The sequence below is a fragment of the Akebia trifoliata genome, chromosome 2 (assembly GCF_017979445.1).
Source record: "Akebia trifoliata isolate Shusen 1 chromosome 2, ASM1797944v1, whole genome shotgun sequence".
NCBI classification, from domain to species: Eukaryota; Viridiplantae; Streptophyta; class Magnoliopsida; order Ranunculales; family Lardizabalaceae; genus Akebia; species Akebia trifoliata.
Window position 1 is genome coordinate 4,828,794 of NC_141376.1, and position 19,253 is coordinate 4,848,046.

A 19,253-nucleotide genomic window follows, 5' to 3' on the forward strand; every position below is an offset into this window, starting at 1 on the left:
ATAGGAAATTTGGGTATTATCTCCACTATACTTGAATTTATATCTTTGAATTTCCTGTTCATCAAATATTCACAAATGAAACACAGACAACTGTGTTCCCAACTCATCCAATTAATTCTTTTTCTTTAGTGTTGTTAAACTTTTACAAATCCAGCCATTTTGAACCATGAGATAGTCAAGTCAACCAAGCCATTGTTGTAACATTCAAATTTAAGAATATTAATTTTTAAATCTCAAAAAGGCCTTCAGGTTTTCTATATCCACCTCTACAAAATCATAAAGACAGAATAGATCAAATCTTCATCATTCCTCCAAATGAGTCTCCCATCTATCATCCTCCTCTCTTTCATTTTCTCTCTCATTACTTCCTCTTTTCTGATTAATGCCCAGCAACCTTATGTTGGAAAGGCCACCACAGATTGTGGAAACACAGATAACTCAACATCTGCTCTTGGGTACACCTGTAATGGACAAAACCCAAGTTGCCAAAGTTACCTCATTTTCAGATCTCAACCCCCATACAACACTATTTCTTCCATTTCTGATCTCTTTTCCACCAACCCATCTCAGGTCTCTCAAATTAATTCAGTCTCTGAGAATTTTATCTTCCAAACAAACAAAGAGGTGATTGTTCCTGTCAATTGTTCTTGTTCAGGTGACTACTATCAAGCAAATTCATCTTTTGTGGTTCAAAACGATAATACTTATTTTTTGATTGCAAACGACACTTACCAAGGTCTCTCAACCTGCCAAGCCCTCCAAGATCAAAACCAATTTTTGACTAGAAACATATTTGCTGGTACTAGACTTACTGTTCCTCTTAGATGTGCTTGTCCTACAAAGAATCAAACTGATGATGGTGTGAGGTATCTATTGAGTTACCCAATCACTTCGGGTGAGTATGTTTCAGCTATAAGTCTAAGGTTTGGTGTAGATACTGGGAGGACTCTTGAAGCTAATGAGCTCTCTGAGCAAGATAGCACCATTTATCCGTTTACGACACTTCTCATTCCCTTACAGAACCCTCCATCGAGTTCTCAAACCATAACACCACCACCACCACCATCACCATCCTCTCCCCCACCAACAACTCCTTCACCATCAGGAGGAAAGAAGAAACCTTGGGTTTATATTGTTATAGGAATTGCTGTGGGTGCTTTCGCATTGGTTGTCTCCATAGTTGTTTTCTTCGTCTTCTTTCGTAAAAGAAAGAACAGAGCAAGCAAAGCTGATCCAATTATCGACTCAGAGAGCTTTGAGAGCTATCAGAAACCACTTAAGAAGCCAGATGATGAATCAGAAGAGTTTCTTGAGAGTTTATCTTTTATTGCTCAATCCTTGAAAGTATATAAATTTGAAGAATTGCAATCAGCCACAGAGAATTTCAGTAGTAAGTTTTTGATTAAGGGGTCTGTTTATCGAGGTACCATTAATGGGAACTTTGCTGCCATTAAGAAGACAAATAAAGATGTGTCAAATGAAATAAATTTGCTCAACAAGATCAACCATTTCAATCTGATCAAGCTTTCAGGTGTTTCTTTCAACGAGGGGCATTGGTATCTTGTTTTCGAGTACGCAATGAACGGATCTCTGACCGACTGGATCTATTACGGTAGAAGTGTCACTAAGGTTTTGAGCTGGACACAGAGGGTACAAATAGCTTTGGATGTGTCCATGGGACTTCACTATCTCCATAGCTTTACTAATCCTCCCCATGTCCACAAAGATATAAAGAGCAGTAATGTAGTTCTTGATAGTGATTTCAGGGCTAAAATTGCTAATTTTGGTCTAGCGAGGTCTGCAGATGGACAGGAAGGTGAGTTCGCTTTGACAAGACACATAGTCGGGACAAAAGGTTACATGGCACCCGAGTACTTGGAGAATGGATTGGTCTCTCCAAAGCTTGATGTTTATTCATTTGGGGTTGTGATGCTGGAGCTAATTACTGGGAAAGAGGCTACTGTTGCAGTTGAAGACGGAGAAATACATTTGTTGGAGGCCTTAACAGCCATGGTTCAGGACGAAGATCCTATAGAGAAGCTAAAGAACTTCGTAGATCCTTCTCTCCAAGGGAATTATCCTTTGGACCTTGCTCTATTCATAGCAGGATTGATTGAGAGCTGCCTAAGGAGGGATCCATCTGGTCGGCCAGGCATGGATGAAATTGTGCAGACTCTGTCAAGCACCTTAACTACTTCGATGAATTGGGAAATATCAAAAACTGTATGAAAAACGAAAACGGCTGTAGATGGGATTGAAACCGAAAGGAAGATAGATGTTAACATTTTTGGGTTGTTTAGTTATAGTTCAGCAGCTCTTTCTTTAGTACTTTCTTAGAACTATAACCAATTTAAGGTTTTGAGTCTAAGCTCTAGATATAGTCTTTCATTTGGGTTTATGTATGTACAGATGTACTATGGTTTGATCCTTTTACAACTCGTTTACAACTTCAAAGCATATTATCCGCAGAGGATTGGTTTGAAATTTAATTTATATTTGTTTTTAAAATAGTAGGTAACCAGGTAACATAAGAGCCAATGAGATGCACCATTAGATGGCAAAATCAAAAGGTGCAAAGTAGAAAAAATAGTTTAACAAGGTAATTTCATAGGATGAAAATCTAAAACAAAAAAACAAAAAAAAAAATCCAAGAAGAAATCTTTCCAAAGTATTAAATAGATCTTAATTTTAACGATACCAATCTTTCTTCACCCTTAATCAAGGTCCCTTTTTTTTAATGTACTTTGACTAGAATATCTTTCAGAATAACATAACCAATTATAGAGCATGGATCTTGCATTATCCCAGACTTTTTTCTTTCTTGATGAAGTCAAAAATAAATAAGATAAAATTACTTTGTTCCAGTGCTGCCTTAAAGGAGGGCATCAGCCTTCCCCAAATGATATTAAAGTCATCACAATACAGGAGAAAATGGTTCAAGGCCAAGAACAAGAGATTTTCTATTAAATCCCTTTTATAATTGTTTGCTTCCGTCGTGTGAGGTCTCTTTCTCACCATCCATCATTTGGTCCGCTCTTATACCACCCAAGGTTTCCTTCTTCTTATGGTTTGTCTCTTTGGGTAGAATTCTAACCTTGGCCAATCTGATCTCTCGAGGGTGGATCACCCAAAACTTTTGTTACCTGTGCTCGAATAATGGAGAGTCTGCCAACCACATTCTTATTTATTGTCCCTTCTCACGTGGTATTTGGATATTCTTTTTATCTCGTTTCCAAGTGGTTTGGATTTTCCCTCTTTCTCTTTTCGCACTTTTGGAGGGTTGGAGATTCAGGCCCTGTTTTTTTCAGCTTCAGGAGCTAGTTTTTTTTGCTTTTTTAGCTTTTAAACCAAAAAAGCCAAATAAATGATGTTCGTTTGGACTTTTTTGGCTCCCGTAAATTTCAATTGAAGTCCAAAATTAGCTCTTAAAAGAAGTTGCCCAAGAGAGGCTTCTTCAAATGGCTTTTATTGGAAGTCAAAAATATAAAACAGTTCAAGTGTAATTACCAAAATACCCTTCATCTTTAATCAAATTTTCAACTAAACTTAACCTTAAAAAATGAAATGAGATAACTAAAATACCCTTCATATTTTCAAAAATACCCTTCATCTTTCAAAAATACCCTTCATTTTTAATCAAATTTTCAACCAAACTTTACCTTAAAAAACAAAAAGAAATTATCAAAATACCCTTCGACTTTACCAAAATACCCTTTATTTTTAATCAAATTTTCAACCAAACTTAACCTTAAAAAATAAAAGGGAATTACCAAAATACCATTCATCTTTAATCAAATTTTCAACTAAACTTAACCTTAAAAAATAAAATAAAATAATCAAAATGCCCTTCATTTTTACTAATTATCAAAATACCTTTCATTTTTAATCAAATTTCCAACTAAACTTAACCTTAAAAATAAAAAGAAATTACTAAAATACCCTACATCTTTACTAATTATTAAAATACCCTTCATCTTCAAAAATACCTTTCATCTTCCAAAATACCCTTCATCTTTAATTAAATTTCCAACCAAACTTAACCTTTAAAAATAAAATGAAATTATCAAAATACCCTTCATCTTTATCAAAATATCCTTCATCTTTAATCAAATTTTCAATCAAACTTAACCTTAAAAAATAAAACAGAATTATCAAAATACCCTTCATCTTTACCAAAATACCCTTCATTTTTACTACAAAGGCCAAAAGCAATTCATCATCACTGCTTTATTACCAAAACACCTTTCATCTTTATGTGGATATTGATTGTATATTATGCAGGTATTTTCTTTATCATATATTTATTTTTAAGAGGAAATGCTATCGAAATTTCAATAAAATTATAAATTTATTAAAATAATTATTTTTATAATTTTTTAATATAAATTTATTATATATATATATTGTGTAATTATATATTTGTTAAGGTATTCTGCTAATTTTTTGTGCATTATCAACATTAAGGGTATTCTGGTCATTTTATAAGAATCCAGCAATAAAAAACTGTCAAACGAACATCAATTTCTGGTTTATGTGCTTCTGTAACGAACAAGCTTCTACTGAATGTGACTTTTCAGGCTCTGGGATTCTACTTCTTCCAGAAGCCAGATTCTGAAGCTGGAGCTGGCTTCTGTAAAAAACAGACCCTCAATATATTATCTTCTAGAAAGAGCTATTTTTAGACTATCCTTCCTTCAACCATTGCGTAGGATCTCTTGAAAGAATGCAACAACAGAGTGTTCTAGAGTAAAGAGAGCTCATCTCATACGGTGATTTTGGAGATTTTGAGGTTACTCTTCTTTTGGTTGAAGATGAGTAAGGACTTCGAGGGTATGTGCTTCCAAGATTTCGTTTTCAATTGGGATACCATTTGTGATTCATAACACCCCATCGGGCGTGTAACTTTCTTTTCCTTTATTTTTGGCATACTAATGTTTTTTTTTTTTTATATCTTGTTATTTGAGGGCTATCTCAGTCACCTTTTCTCCTTTCTCTTCTATGAAAAATTTTAGATTTCTCACATATATAGATATATATATATATATATTAAATGGATTGGTTTATATGTGAATCATGGGGTTTTGATTCCAAGGTCTGTAGTATTATCAGACTTTACCAAGTCACCAAGGGGGCAGCTATCGAATTTGATCTTTCTTACCCACACAAGTGCACTGTGTTCTTTTATATTAGCACTAATTTCAATTGATATAACATAAGAGAGTATAAGTGGTTGCAGGAAGGTTTTCTATAAAAAAGTCTCAACTGCAATTGCAAACTATAATTCATGTTCCAAAAACATTGCTCCTCCATTTACATCGTAATCCAAACCTTCAAGCCTGCGAAGGAAACTGGAGAAGTGAAATGGCCTTCAATAGATCTAGAATGAGATGTTAGGCCGCACTGAGCACTTATGCTGACACACAATGCCTTACTTGGATGCATTAAAGAATGAGATGTTTTTCTATCTTGCGTGACTGGCATTATCAATCTATCCATGTCCGTCATGTGCATTCAGAATTCATCACCTGCCTCCAAACAAATGATGAAAAATTATAACCATAAATCTAAGTGGTTAGGAATTCTTAGATGACAAGCATGAGGGTATCATCTTGTCAAATTAAACCATCAGACAGGAATTTGGATCCAAAGAGTGCATTTTTAGCAATGAGGTATATGTTTTAGAAACTGGTAAAAAAAGTTTGGTGGCATACCATTGAGTACATTCAATGGGTGAAGAACCAAACATTGCCTTCTCACCCAACCCATTTGCAATTGCAGGACTCAGATTCTGATTCTTAAGTAACCCACTTGCATTGAATCTCTGTATAGAAGAAATTGCTTTACTGGCCATGACATCATAGTTCACATAGCAATCCCATGTGCCATTAATAAGAAAATGGAAAAAAAAGATCACACATTAACAATGTCACCAAACTAATTGTGTTTGTTCTGCTATATAGGAAAGCTCACAGAACTGAAAAGCAAAATGTTCAATGTCAGTATTTTCTGGTCATTTAAGTTAATCATCTTCTCATATTACTTCATCTAATAAATTAAAAACAAAAAATACTAAAAAAAATATGTACCTCGTGCATTTAGATCAGAACCTAAACATGTGTAATGGTACAGATCTTGTCAATCTATCATGAAATCCAAACATCTTGAGTCTTGCGACACAGCAAAGGCCCAAGCTCATGGAATGCTGAACAGCCCGGCCCATAGTCTCTCATGACGTGAGGCAGCAACCATATGGAATGATGAAAAACATTGGCCTGTCACCACATGAACCAAAGAACACAAACTGAAACGACAGCCAGTCACAAAGGGTGTCATCAGTAACAGCACCAATGCTCAGTTACTAAAAACAGCACGTGTAAGAATTAGGAAGCTAGAAATTATTATCTCCTCCAAAATCACATGCAAGGGTTTGGAAACAATTTCCAAATTTGATAACTTCGCAGAAGTTTTAAAGGCTCCTGGAATCGTAAAAATATCACACACCACATTTACGGTCAACATTCACTTGAACAACTTGTTAAACCACAATATCAAGCTACCTAAGAAAATGTTTGGATCATTGGCTAGAAGAGTTGTTTGATCATTTAGTCCCGTAAATCTCAATAATTTCCTCTCTTCCACTTTATAAATAATAAGTCCATTATACATCAAAAGATTTGGAAACAAAAGTCAGAACAAAGGCCAAAATGCATACCAAAGCTTACCAGTTACAGTGCTTCACAAGTGTAATCAGGACTCTTACCACCATTGGTTGCGAAGCTATTGGAATAAATATTGTAAACTCTTGTGAGATCAGCGGCACTCACAGTCCATACATGACCGGGCAATGCAAGCGGAATCAAGTCATTAATTTCCTCACTTCTCTCTTCCACAGTCGCAGCCTCTCTCAGTTTCCCTTCCTTCCACAGACTTTTCACCAGCAATGCTTTTGTTGAGGCATCCGGAATAAAATTTGAGTTCCTCATATCTTCATAAACCCTCAATGCAAGAGCCGCTCTCTCACGCTTGCAGTAAGCACGGATAAGAATTTGAAACATATAAGCATCTGGTTCAACACCACTCTGCCTAACCATACCAAACAGCTTATGCACAGTTCTTAGATCTCCTTCTAAAGCAAAATACTGCATCATCCCAGTATATGTTTGGATATCTGGGAGAATCCCAGACAAAATCATCTCTTCAAGTAAATCCAAGGCATCCAAACCTCTCTTACACTTAACCAATGTTCTTAAAAGCGAAGAATACAACAACATTAGATTGAATTTCGACATGGGGTCATAAACTGATACAATGTCACGAAAAACCCTCAGAGCAGCATCAGCATTCTTTGAAATGCCATAAAAGTCAATTATCAATCTTATGGTGCTGAAGGACAATCGAATGCCCTCTCTTTTCACTTTGGTGATGAGTTGATCGACCAATTCAACTTGTCCATCACGTGCTAAAATGGTGATCATCCTTGATATTGTGTGAACATCGTGAGCAAACTCCCCGGGCTGGTAAGCAACCCAACAAAAGAATTTCCACGCTGTTTCGGCATACTTGAAACTCCTAAGAATCTTGCAAACCAACCTAGTTGTCCACACGAATCCTGCGGCCTCCAATGCAGATACCTCACTAGGATTCCAATCACTCAATGCACTTGCTAAAGCACTAGGATCCAACCAAGGCTTCAACTGAACTTCATCATCTTCAACCTCGTCATCATTTTCATCATCGGTACCATCTATACAAAACCCTATCGTCCGAATTCTCTTATCCGGCATAAAATCCCTAACAAGGTCTTCCGTTTCCTCCACATTGTTCAATAAAAATCGCATAGAATGACCGGGAAAAATTCCATCGCTTAGCATCTCCTTAACCAACATCTTAACTACATCGAATTGCTCGATTCGGGTGAATCCCTCAGCCAAAATTGAGTATTGCTTCAATGTTCGCTTGATTCTCATAGATGGCAATATTTTAAAAACCTCGAGGGCAGCATCAAATTTCTCTGATCCTGCAAGATGATCGATTAGAACAGTGTAAGTTCGCGAATTAGGGTTTGCACCTTCGTTTATCATCTGCGAGAACAACTGTACGGCTTCTGAATTCTTGCCCTTTTGAGCGTAGAAACTCATGATAAGGTTGTAAGACTCAGTACAAGGATGTTTCTTTCCGTTAGGGAGGGCGAGTCTGTACTCGTTCCAGACCTGGACGGCCGAGTCGAGGTCCCCAGTGATGGCGTACCACCGTAGTAGGTCCATATAACTGACTCGAGAAACGTTCGTGAACTCGCCAGCATTAATGGATTTGATTAGGGTTTGGAGTTGGGGAATTCGGTGGGACTTGGCAAGGATTTTGGCGATTGCGTGGAGGGTAGTTTGGGTATGTGAGAATCTAGGTATGGTTTCAAGGAGGGACAGGGCAGAGTCAGGGGAGGGGGCGGTTCGTAGGGCATGAGTGACGACGAACGAGTCAAGGGCAGGATCGTTTAGGAGTGGAAGGAGGGAGCGAGGTGAGTTGGATCGAAGTGCGAGACGAATGGAATCGATGAGTCTGGCTCGTTGGAGGTAGAGGGAGACTCGGTTGGTGTGGGAGATGGCGGCGAAGTAGCGAGTTTGCTGGACGAGAAGATTGATCGAGTTCGTCGTAGTCGTAGAGAAAAAGAAAAAGCGAGTCAGATACATCGAACGCGCGCTCTGTACAATTGTTGGTGGTATGTTTTAATGTTGGATGTCAAAAAAAAAAAAAAACTTCTTTTTAGATTAGAAATGTTTAGGTCCTCGAGTTTTATTGGTTTTGGTTCTCCATCGTTTCGGTCCACAAGACCAGACTCTAATTGGTTCTAATAATAATAGGGAATCCAAAATCCGGTTCAGTACCGGTTAAATAGGTACCATTGACACCTTTTACCAGTCCAACGGCTCTACTGCATTTTCAGCACCTACTAGAGTACCCTCACCACAATGGTTTGGTTTGCAAATCCTTGTGTTTGTCTCTACTTCAATTACATTTCTCTAATGCATCCAATTCCAGACCTCCTGCTAAGAAATGACACTTGTAGAGGTGATTTTGGGTTATCGCCATCAACTCTGCCCTGCAGCTCTGATGGGAGTGCTCTGTCGCCTGGTAGCACCGGTGTGGTACTTGCCAGAACTCCTCCGATTTGTAGAAGAAGAAAAGATTATTTAATGCTCTCTATTGTGCTTCCCAGAGATTAGAAAGAGAAGAACCCCTCTTTTCTCAATCTCTCACCCTTTTATAGAACTCTCCTGCGAATTAGAACTCCTATTTTCATTCCTCCTAATTCAGGATTTGATCATGGAACATTCCGTGTAACCGAAATAGATTTATTCCTTATCTGGTTCCCTAATTTTTGGGATTTCTTCTTAATCTTTGAAAGTCGGATCCGCCAAAAACCTTTCCTATGTGTACATGCTCTGCCATCAGAGCAGGAAACTAATCTCAGCCTGTCCTACAACTAAGCAGAACTAAGCTGTGTGGCTGATCTGGGTACCATCTTCGTGGAGCTCCACCCTTTTGCCTAGCTCTTTTCTTAGTCATGATCCGGACACTTGTTCGATTCAAATCTGTTGCAGGTTTTATCCTCTACAATATCCATATGAAAAATTAACGTGACGACGTTCGTTTTGTACATGAAAGAGAACCAAGAATTATTGACTATATTTATATTTCACGGTGGAAGATTTTCATTAATTACAGCATTAGTCACCATCTTATCATTGCTGTTAGAGATAATTGTAGATGCAAAAACTAGCACTACCTTGGGATCTGTGGTAGCGATGTGTGATCTTTCTCTCTTGCGCCCTTAGGTGTGCCTATGATGCCCAAGTCAGATTCAACTACAAAGAAATATAGTGTAGAGATTTTAAGGGAGAAGAACACTATCTTTTAGAATGTACTACCCGTGTATATATAGGATTTGAGCCCTAAGATCCCTTATGGTCCCGTTTCCAATTCCATCTTAAATTGTTTTAGTAGGTTATTTTTTTATTAGGAATGTACTTAGTCCAAATTCTATTCATATTCTTTCCTTCTATTTAAGGGTTTTCCCCCAAAATAGAGATCTTTCGAATTTGACTCTCCCGCATCTATGATTTTTAGGGATTTGATTGACCAATCCTATATGTCACGTGTTCAATTCTATCTACCCGACCATCCAAGGTTCGATACCTTCTTAGGTATGAGATCTTATTTATCAGAGCACCCTTTTTTATCGAACTCGGGTATGGAACCTCGGTGCCCTTTAATCTTTCCTAATCTCAATGTGGCACGTGTCAACTTCTGATGCCTTACGAAAAAATATCATCCACAATAATGAATAATCAATGAAATAGATACTATACCACTGCACCTTTCACTACTCATATATAGATAAAAAAGATGATCAACTGATAAACTGAACAGTTTGTATGAGACTGTAAAATGAAAATCACAACATCTGATTTATTAATTTATGGAAATTTGTCTTAATTAGATATGCAATGATAGAATAAGTGGTCTACATTGAGAACAGAGGACTAAAACTAGCAAATATAGAAATTAATTGCTATCTCATGATATTTTGATTCTTATATGCCTGCAACCCTATGCTCTAATACAATAGAGCTGTGCTTTTTATCTGTGGAAGAGAAAAAAAAAAAAAGGACCAGCCAGGGTCTTTGTCTCCAGACTTCAGTATGGAAAGCTATTCGTCAACTGAATATGGTCAAGAGTTCGCCGAAGCCCATACTTAAGCACTGCCCTATTACCATTTCTAAACCCATCTCCATATGCTGGTGAAGTATCAGATTCAATCTGGTGTTTGAAAAACTCTCCGAGCTTCCTCTCAAATTGAGACCGTGGACCCTTCTTTGAAGATGTGGAGGCAGAAGAGGACGATGAAGTTGAAGCAACATTACTACCAGAACCTGACATGATCTCTGAATCCAGCCACATGTGAGCTAAAACCTGGCAGATGCCTTCTTCAACATCTGGACTAAGAGTTCTATAACCTGTCAAACCGCCAAAACCAAACTTTAGTATCATAAGAAAACTAGCAAGGACACGTAATCATAATATGAAACCAAATGCCCATGGTAGCACCTTTGAGCCGCAACCATGCATGCATCAACTCATGAGCTAGGATCGACCCAGTCAGCAATCTGTATGCAGAGAGATTCTTGGTTGTATATCAAGAAGTTTACTCATGCGCCAAAACTATGGGATCTGATACTGAAAGTTAAAAATACGAACGAGAAGGAAGAAGAGAAACAATACCTAGGAAGGCCATACAAAATGAGAATGGCAGTCACCTCGCAACGACGGGTCAGTCTATATGGCTCCGTTACCATGTCAACGGCTTTGTTTCCGGCTCCAATCCGTGGCCTCCTTAAAATCTGATATGGGAAAAAAAGAAAACTCAGCGTTCTACCCATTACACAGATTCTATCCGCGTAACAATACAGACGAATCCTTACACTGCTGACTGTCTGTTCCTCTGAGAGGCAGAGCCCTCTAGTCTCAGGCATGTGATGAATACCCTGCCCACATCAAATACCAATTTCAGAACTAAATAATTAAGTAATAGTTCATGTGTGTGTAGAGGGGGGAAGCCTTGCTTTGTAGCTGAAATTTGATGTGTTAAACACATCGTCCTTACATTCTTTTCTCCCTCCATGGCTTCATTTAGTGCTGTTCTCTCTACCAAGAGTAATGGAACTTGCTGTTCAACCTTCATGTTTAAACCTTCATAGAAGTCTTTTATATCAAGGTAAAGTGGTTGGCATTCGTTAGTATCCATGATTGATGAGTCCAGACACTCCAGACAGAGCTTCCGACCATCATCAAGGGAGATGTATTGGGTGTCTCTTGGCTGCAGATAATAGAGTAGAATTTACTTTATTAGCATTTCTAAGCTATACATATATTGATTGTGTGGGTGTGGGTGTGCATGTTGCTTGGCAAAATTGAAGAGGGCATCATTTGGAAATACAGTATTTAACACATACTTCCATCCGTTCACAGCTACAGCACCGAGGAGTTCCATCATGCTCATGGGACGGACAGTACTTTTGGTTCCAAAACGGATGTGCCCTATATTCAATAAGACCAGCGGCATTTGTTGGAATCTGTATGGAAAAGGTTCCATGGAAGGGCTGACAGTGAGTACTAAATATCCAAAGAAACAAACAAAATAATGCACATTTCATTTTGAAATATTAAGATGTCAGAGGAGGCATTAAGACAACGTGCACTAGCTTGTTAAAAGGCACTTGAGGCTAATGCCTAGGTATCGGACATCCCCAGAATGCTGGAGCATCATTTAAAAGGTGTAAAAGCTTGTGAAGCATAAGACTTATCTGCCGAGAAGTCCCATAATGCTCATGGGAGGGGCAATTCTTTTGGTTCCAAAAAGGATTTGCCCTATATTCAAATGAGCACTTGTTGGAATCTCTATAAAAACAGTTCCATGGCAGGACTGAAAATAAGTACCAAATATTAAAAAATGCACACTTCAGTTTGAATATTTTTTAAAATATATGATGTCAAGGCAGGCTTTGAGACAACATACATCACTATTTTAAACTAGAATTCGAAATTTATGCCTAGGTATGGCACCTCCCAAAATACACGAAGCATAGTAAAGAGGTGGTAAAACTTGTAAAGCATCAGACTAATCAACTGACGCTTCAAAAGAGGTGCAGGCCTCATGCTTTCGACTCCTTTTTAGTGCCCCATGTTAGTGACCACCTCATGCAGGTTAAAATCAGTCCAGGAGTCAGAAAGAGTAATCACGCCCTATTCAAAACTATTAATGTCGATTATTCAGTAAGCATTCATTCATTAAAAAACTTTGTAACTATCCATCATTCTGTAAATAGAAACTACACAACATATAATATAGTAACTAAAGGAAATATTAAATTATTAATGTTCATATCAGATATTGGTAAAACAAAGGAAATAGAAATAACTTTTATTGTATTGAAACCCAAGAATACTGTCTTAACAGAGGATAAAAACTTACATAATTCCTGCAAACATCACATTTTGGATGATAACGCTCCTTGTAACAAAATTTGTGATAAGGATGATTCCCAGACACTGAGAACTACAGAAAAAATAAATATGTCAATGTATATACCAATAACAAGATGTTTCTACTCTAGCACAAAGACCATAATGCAATGAAAGAATCGGCTAAAAATTAAAGAACCGTGTTTGGTAATTCCAATTTAACGTGACAGTGCGTAGGAGCTAGTTTTTAAACCTCATGATCAGAAATGGGGTGACCACAAGCATGGCAACGAAAACAATCTGGATGCCAAACTGCATCCATGCAACTCAAAAATCGTCCATGACCAATTTCGGTATTGCAACCAGCACAAATCCTACACAAATTTTCAAATAACCAAGTCAGATTTCATGTGGAACATGTACAAATGCACCAGGAAAAGAAAATTAACATAAAATGAGATATTCAATACTTCTAAGACGACAGGCAAGTATGCATACAATACCAAAAGGAAGTCCTCTATTTTGTATCAGATTAGTGGATGTCCAATTGAGAAATAACCCACAGAAGTGTCAATTTCCATGCCTATGGAGCTCAAATCCCATAAGAGCCTACAACACCAAATTGAACATGAATGTTTCTCATTCCTTGCAATACTTTCAGTTAGGATTCGACACCATTATCCCATACTTTTAGGCCTTTAGATTCTCCCATTTGATGCTTTGATTTGATTTCCCATTGCAATGTGGCACCTGTTAGAAGCCTACTCCACACTTTGAAGAGCTCCTTACATGCAATCCTCTAGGGTATTGCGAGAAAAGGATTGGAAGGATCTTTGAGGACAAGTTCACAAGTCAAAATTTTATCACAGATGGAATTCAAGTTAAGATTTCTTTTTGGGTTCTTTTGTCTAAAAAATTTTAGGGCATTAATTTTAGTGACATGGTTTGAGACTAGAGATCAATAGCCTCATCTTCTACCTTTTGAATTGGGATTCATGTAGACTGGAACCCACCTAAGGACAATGAAGTCGCACTCAATTTTAACAATCGCTCATTTGGAAATTCAGACCCATTTGGAGTCCGGGGTGTTTTAAGGGTTTCAAGTGGAGAATTATGCATACATATTTGCGTGTACAGTATGAGATTCCAATAAGACCAACGTATTAGATCTTCTTCAAAGAAAAAAAAAATTGAAGAAGGGGGGGGGGATTGTTGTAGTAGGTGATGTTATAGTAGCGGTATATGTTGAGTATTCAAAAAGGAGAGAGGCACTTGGGAATCTTTCATATCATCAAAAGTGATTAAGGACTTATTATCTTCCTTGAACATTTCGCTCTCCAATGTGCCAAGATCGACTAACGATTAGGTCAATTGTTTAAATAAGGGAGGTGCTTGTGGTGTACCTTGTATATTTATAAAACTCTATTTGTTTACAAACTCATTTTGCATTCTGATGGTGTTAGTTGTAATATGAATCTAAGCATGAAATATAAAAAATGCACAAAGCCGAAGCAAGAACAGAGTTGACAAGAAGACCAGTTAGTACCTGATTGCTGGTGGAAAGAGGAATGGCATAGGTGGGTAAAAATTGCTATGTTCATAATCAGGAGGAGGAGGAGGAGGAGGAGGCTCACACTCCATGTTCAAACTGTCCTGCAGAGCTCGCGCAAGTTGTTCATCTTCCTCTAAATGAGATACATTATCTACAAAATAAAAAAGGTGATCTTAGGAAGCATATAAATGCATTAGCAATATGAGATTTGTTAACTTAAAATCATCTTTTGGTACTACCATTATGATGCACTAAAGAAAGATAACTAATGAATAAAAGCTGAAAATACTCAATACTAGATTGACCAAGTCATTCAACGTTCACCACACAGTCCTTAAAGAAACACCCAATAACAGTAGTCCATCAACTAACAGAAAGGGAATGATCAAATAAAAATTTCATTGATGTGGAGAAGCTAGGGAACAAGACCGAACAAAAGTAGGTATGCTTCAACAACTATTGCATTTGTCTCTCTCAATAATCTATCTATTGGTTAAAAAGAAACCCAAATGAACCTTGAACATACTGATCAAATTTTACTAGACTGAAGAAATGTTTCATTCGAGCTTCAAGAAGAACAGAAAAGCAAAAGAATCAATCTCCTGTCATGGCAACACTTGTTTTTTCATTATGAAAGGGTTGCTTGTCTTTGAAAATTTTAAATGTATCTTTGTATCTAGACAATAAAGCATATATATTCAAAAAATTCAACATGGAGAAAAGAATTTCCATAACTAATTGCAAGACATGATAATGAAATTCTGTCGAATGCCTTTTAATGAAAAAATTGATATACGAATGAACAGGAAATTAAAATCCATCTGAGTGATTAAGGAATCAGACAAACACACAAAACACAACTCTAACTCGTAAATAGGATGTGGAAGACATGCCAACATTATAAAATAACATGTCTAGTGATTTGTTATGAGATTCCCTCAATTACTTTTGGTTCCACATCCTCAAGTTGGCATCAATTTTCACTCTTGGTTTATTAATGGGGCAGTATGCAATAAAACTTTGAAGTATTAAGAACCCATCTTGTTGTAAAGAACTCGTAGTGTCACCACCATGGAGGGCATGTGAATGTAATAGCAAACTTAAAAATAAAGGAGAAGTGAAACATATTAGAAGTACAAAACTACAAATAGGTTCTTAGTTTAAAAGATGTAAGTGATACATAATTCGAAATGTGATAAGGATATGGTTATGTAATCAAAGAATGCCAAGAGCATTCACAATCGCACACAATAGCCATATTACTCACCGATCACAGTTTTCCCTTTTTTATCTTCTTCTGAAAGAGAAATTGCAATAGCTCGATCTATATCTTCATACTCAAGCAATGCATCCTGTATTCAATTTCCTCCACAAAATAAAGTTAGAAAAGCACTAACATGAAAGAAGCAACTTAACATTTAAAAATCACAAACCCATCATCTAACCAAGGCTATGATATGTTCATGGGAGATAATGAGGATCAAGAATATAATCTAAATCGGGAACCTATCCTTGTCAGACTCGATAGCATCTTGTATTCATCAATTAACTCTAAAACTATAAACTAAGCCCTGCTTTCCAGCTAAATGTGAGGAAACAGAATGCTTTGACCACGTAAGTCAAGCATGAGAGATAAAACAGAATCCCGACAAGATGCAATAACTGAATTACCTTAGGTTCATCCCAAACTCTATCATCTCCAATCTTCCCATGATATTGCCCTTCTGAAATTTTATGGCTGGAACCTTTGAAAATTTTGTTCAGCCAACCCATAATGTGGAAGCTATCTGCTCATGGTCTGACAAAATTTTGCCTGCACATATATTATCCATTTAAGAAGGAGAAACATCAAATACAAAAGCAAAGGTCTCACAGCTACCTAAGATATTTGATCTTCCTGCAAGTGACAACTTACATGTTTAAGGTAAGTATAAATATATAACACAACAGAACTCTATAGTTCATGAAAAAATTTCATCTGAAGTTCTTCAGAAACACAAAATATATGAAAATAAAGAAAATAAAACTAAGAATGCAAAAGCATATGTTTCAATAACTGTTTTATTAAACATTTGGAAGTCCCCTCTCTAATCCTTTGTTACTTTTTATTTATTTATTTATTACAAATTTATAATTACTCAACACCCACCAATAAAATTTGAGTAGTACTGAAAATGTTCTTTTTGACCCTTTTTGCTGGAGAGTGCCCACAATTATTTGGAAACTAATTTCTTTAATCTCATTTACAAGATATGTTTCAGTAACTGTTTTGATGAATGAAATAGTCGGAAAGTAAGAATTTGTGAGGAGGATGGTAATTATAGTTAACTTCTCGAAAACGTTAGAAAACATAATTGTTGGTTTCCAATCTGAACTCCATAGATGTTCAAAGGTGACTTCCAAATTGAACTATATAAATTGCAATAATATCGTTTATTCAATCAATGTATCGGCAACCTCAAGAGAAGTTTATAATAAGAAGAAATCATATAAGGTTGGCCAAGAACCAGTCAATTCTGGTCTGAACAAGGCCCAACCCGATGAGTGGATTGGCCAACCTATGGTGTATCGGTGGTTATGCCAATAGTAGCGCCGGGCAGCTAAGTTGGATGGGGACTGGCGTTAGCATCAAATGCGCATGTTATGCAGGATATGTCTGTACGATTAAATCAGGTGGACTTCGGATGGATTACATGCAGACCTTCAATTTCAACAATGGTATCCACATCCAATTCAAACATATTTATAATAAATAAATAAATAAATAAAGCAAATTAAAACACCCAAAGATATGTAGAATCGTGAAAGATGTTTAACAACATCAAGATCGCAATAGATTGTGTGACAAGGTAAAATTGATATAAGAAATCCTCCAGAAAACATAATCTTCAAACTCAGCATGTCAATTTAATTCATTAATTAAATAGGACTTGATATAATAAAGCAGAAAGAAATCAAATCATGGTGTCTTAACTCACCTCAAACAGATAGAGAATCTGAAAATACGCTTGAAGCAGAACAGACCCAGATCAAACAGAAGTCCTGATACGATCTTACAGTAAATTAATTCTCAATCAGACCCTTCATATCCTTTTCAATCCGGAGAAGAATCTGCCGTAGCAGAAACGTTTAGGAAAAAAAACCCAATATCACTTTTTTTTACAGATTTATGCAAAATGAACTAAAATCAAGATAATTGATTTCAAGAGTACTTGAAATCTACGCAAACTTCCAGGTCAAAAGAAGGAAATAGAAAACTTGCAGCCTTTTGTTTTTCCTTTAAACCCAAAAAAATATTAGAGAAAAGGCATCAAACCCATATGGGTATTCTACATTTTCTATGATTTTTTAGGCAAATTTTACATGTGGGGTCCTTAACCTTTTTACCAGAAAAAAACCCAAAAAATCGTTCTCTGTAAAAGTCGAATAAAGAGTGAAAGAATGAATTACTTTCAATCTTACAGTCTGAGAGTCTATATCATGGATGTCTGTATCATTCTCTCTTCTCATACAGACTAACATGTACAAAGAATCTAATATTCTGAACAAAAACACAGAAGCAAATCCACTTAGCAACATCAAAGGACAAATGTGGAAGCAACCAAAGAACGACTGTTTGGTAAGATTCCTAACCCACTTAACAGAAAAAAAAAAAAAAAAACAAAAAGAGCTGCTATTGGCACGCCAACTCATACTTATGACACCCAAACTTCTTAAATTATTGAGAGGGTTACTATTCCCACACCAACTGTGTACATTTCTTGAGTGATTTACCTTGAAATTGGTGTGACATTAATAAAAATTGACATGGCAATAACAGCTCTCATAATTGATCATACTCTCCAAACACTACAAACTTTTTGACTTAAATTATAAAATCAACATTACACTTGTTCAAACATTTTCAATAATTTTTTACAGTTATAATAAGGTTTAAATAAAATTCTAAATCCAAAAAATAGAAATCTAACTAAAAAGAGAGAAATCTTTCCATTGACACCTATCTTTTACTTTTCTTGATCATGTTTATATAATTTTTTAATGGGGTATAGTAAGTAATAGTTGGGTTGCCAATAGCAGCTCTCCTAAAAAAAACCAAGACAGGGAAACAATTTGAGGACCCATTTAGATATCTCGGTAATAAAAGTGCATCTTATCATTGGTTGTTCAGAAATTTAGAAATAAATCTGATTTTTTGAACAAAACGCCAAGGCGAAAAAAAAAAATGGAAAAAAGTAGAAAGTAGCAAAAGGACTGTACACTAAGGTTTTTCTTCCACGAGAAAAAATCTTCGCTGTTCCTATGCAGCTTCGAAAGGACTATATACCAACAAAGTATCTGCCACGTAGACACAGATGAGACCACTAACAATTTTAAATGCGCCGTGTTAGGAGTTTCTTATCACGTGATGTATCCTCTCTTGATGTGGCATTGTTGTTGAAATACATTTCTTTTTTGTCGGCAATGACAATGCGATAGCAAAAAATTATTCTCGATTGGGCAACCACCTTGGACCGGTGTCCTTAGAAAGTAGCAAAACCTGTAAAATTTATCATCTGGCGGTAAACTTCTGCTGTAACTACTTTTTGGGTGTTATAAAATGTTTAACCAATTGTAAAATGACAGGTGGCAACATAATATTGAAGATATCCTATAGTGAAATATGATTAATTTTTGTTTT

At 36.5% G+C, this 19,253-nt stretch overlaps 3 protein-coding genes across 11 annotated transcripts; 1 reads left to right on the top strand and 2 right to left on the bottom strand.

Moving 5' to 3' along the window:
• The first annotated feature begins 269 nt into the window (after positions 1-269).
• On the top strand, positions 270-2,461 carry LOC147408986 (lysM domain receptor-like kinase 4). Its single transcript, XM_086459052.1, has one exon. It carries the CDS (start codon positions 316-318, stop codon positions 2,227-2,229), a length of 1,914 nt encoding a protein of 637 aa, XP_086315178.1. The 5' UTR covers positions 270-315; the 3' UTR covers positions 2,230-2,461.
• A 2,766-nt stretch (positions 2,462-5,227) lies between these two features.
• On the bottom strand, positions 5,228-9,617 carry LOC147408987 (Tetratricopeptide repeat (TPR)-like superfamily protein). Of its 9 annotated transcripts, XM_086424498.1 has the most exons (4): positions 6,087-9,617; positions 5,917-5,974; positions 5,712-5,821; positions 5,228-5,525 (listed from the first exon to the last, which is right to left on the bottom strand). In XM_086424498.1, exon 1 carries the CDS (start codon positions 8,685-8,687, stop codon positions 6,726-6,728), a length of 1,962 nt encoding a protein of 653 aa, XP_086280624.1. In that variant the 5' UTR covers positions 8,688-9,617; the 3' UTR covers positions 5,228-5,525; positions 5,712-5,821; positions 5,917-5,974; positions 6,087-6,725. The 9 variants fall into 9 exon arrangements, with proteins under 9 accessions (XP_086280624.1, XP_086280606.1, XP_086280628.1 ...); XM_086424480.1 differs by lacking the exon at positions 5,917-5,974; XM_086424502.1 differs by lacking the exon at positions 5,917-5,974 and having other exon boundaries at positions 5,228-5,529.
• Positions 9,618-10,447: 830 nt separating this feature from the next.
• On the bottom strand, positions 10,448-17,869 carry LOC147408988 (protein DA1-related 1-like). Its single transcript, XM_086424512.1, has 12 exons — positions 17,551-17,869; positions 16,244-16,385; positions 15,840-15,924; positions 14,567-14,723; positions 13,274-13,394; positions 13,031-13,114; positions 12,012-12,131; positions 11,663-11,875; positions 11,481-11,543; positions 11,281-11,399; positions 11,107-11,165; positions 10,448-11,015 (listed from the first exon to the last, which is right to left on the bottom strand). The coding sequence occupies exons 2-12, from the start codon at positions 16,343-16,345 to the stop codon at positions 10,696-10,698; spliced, it is 1,443 nt and encodes a 480-aa protein (XP_086280638.1). The 5' UTR covers positions 16,346-16,385; positions 17,551-17,869; the 3' UTR covers positions 10,448-10,695.
• Between the last annotated feature and the right edge of the window lie 1,384 nt (positions 17,870-19,253).

Coding starts and splice junctions, on each gene's coding strand:
- LOC147408987 (XM_086424480.1), bottom strand. CDS start 8,687: ATGTATCTGACTCGCTTTTTCTTTTTCTCTACGACTACGACGAACTCG.
- LOC147408986 (XM_086459052.1), top strand. CDS start 316: ATGAGTCTCCCATCTATCATCCTCCTCTCTTTCATTTTCTCTCTCATT.
- LOC147408988 (XM_086424512.1), bottom strand. CDS start 16,345: ATGGGTTGGCTGAACAAAATTTTCAAAGGTTCCAGCCATAAAATTTCA. Junction 13,395..14,566: donor CTCTTTCCACCAGCAATCAG/GTACTAACTGGT, acceptor AAATTTGTGTAG/GATTTGTGCTGGTTGCAATA. Junction 11,016..11,106: donor TGCATGGTTGCGGCTCAAAG/GTGCTACCATGG, acceptor GCGGTTTGACAG/GTTATAGAACTCTTAGTCCA.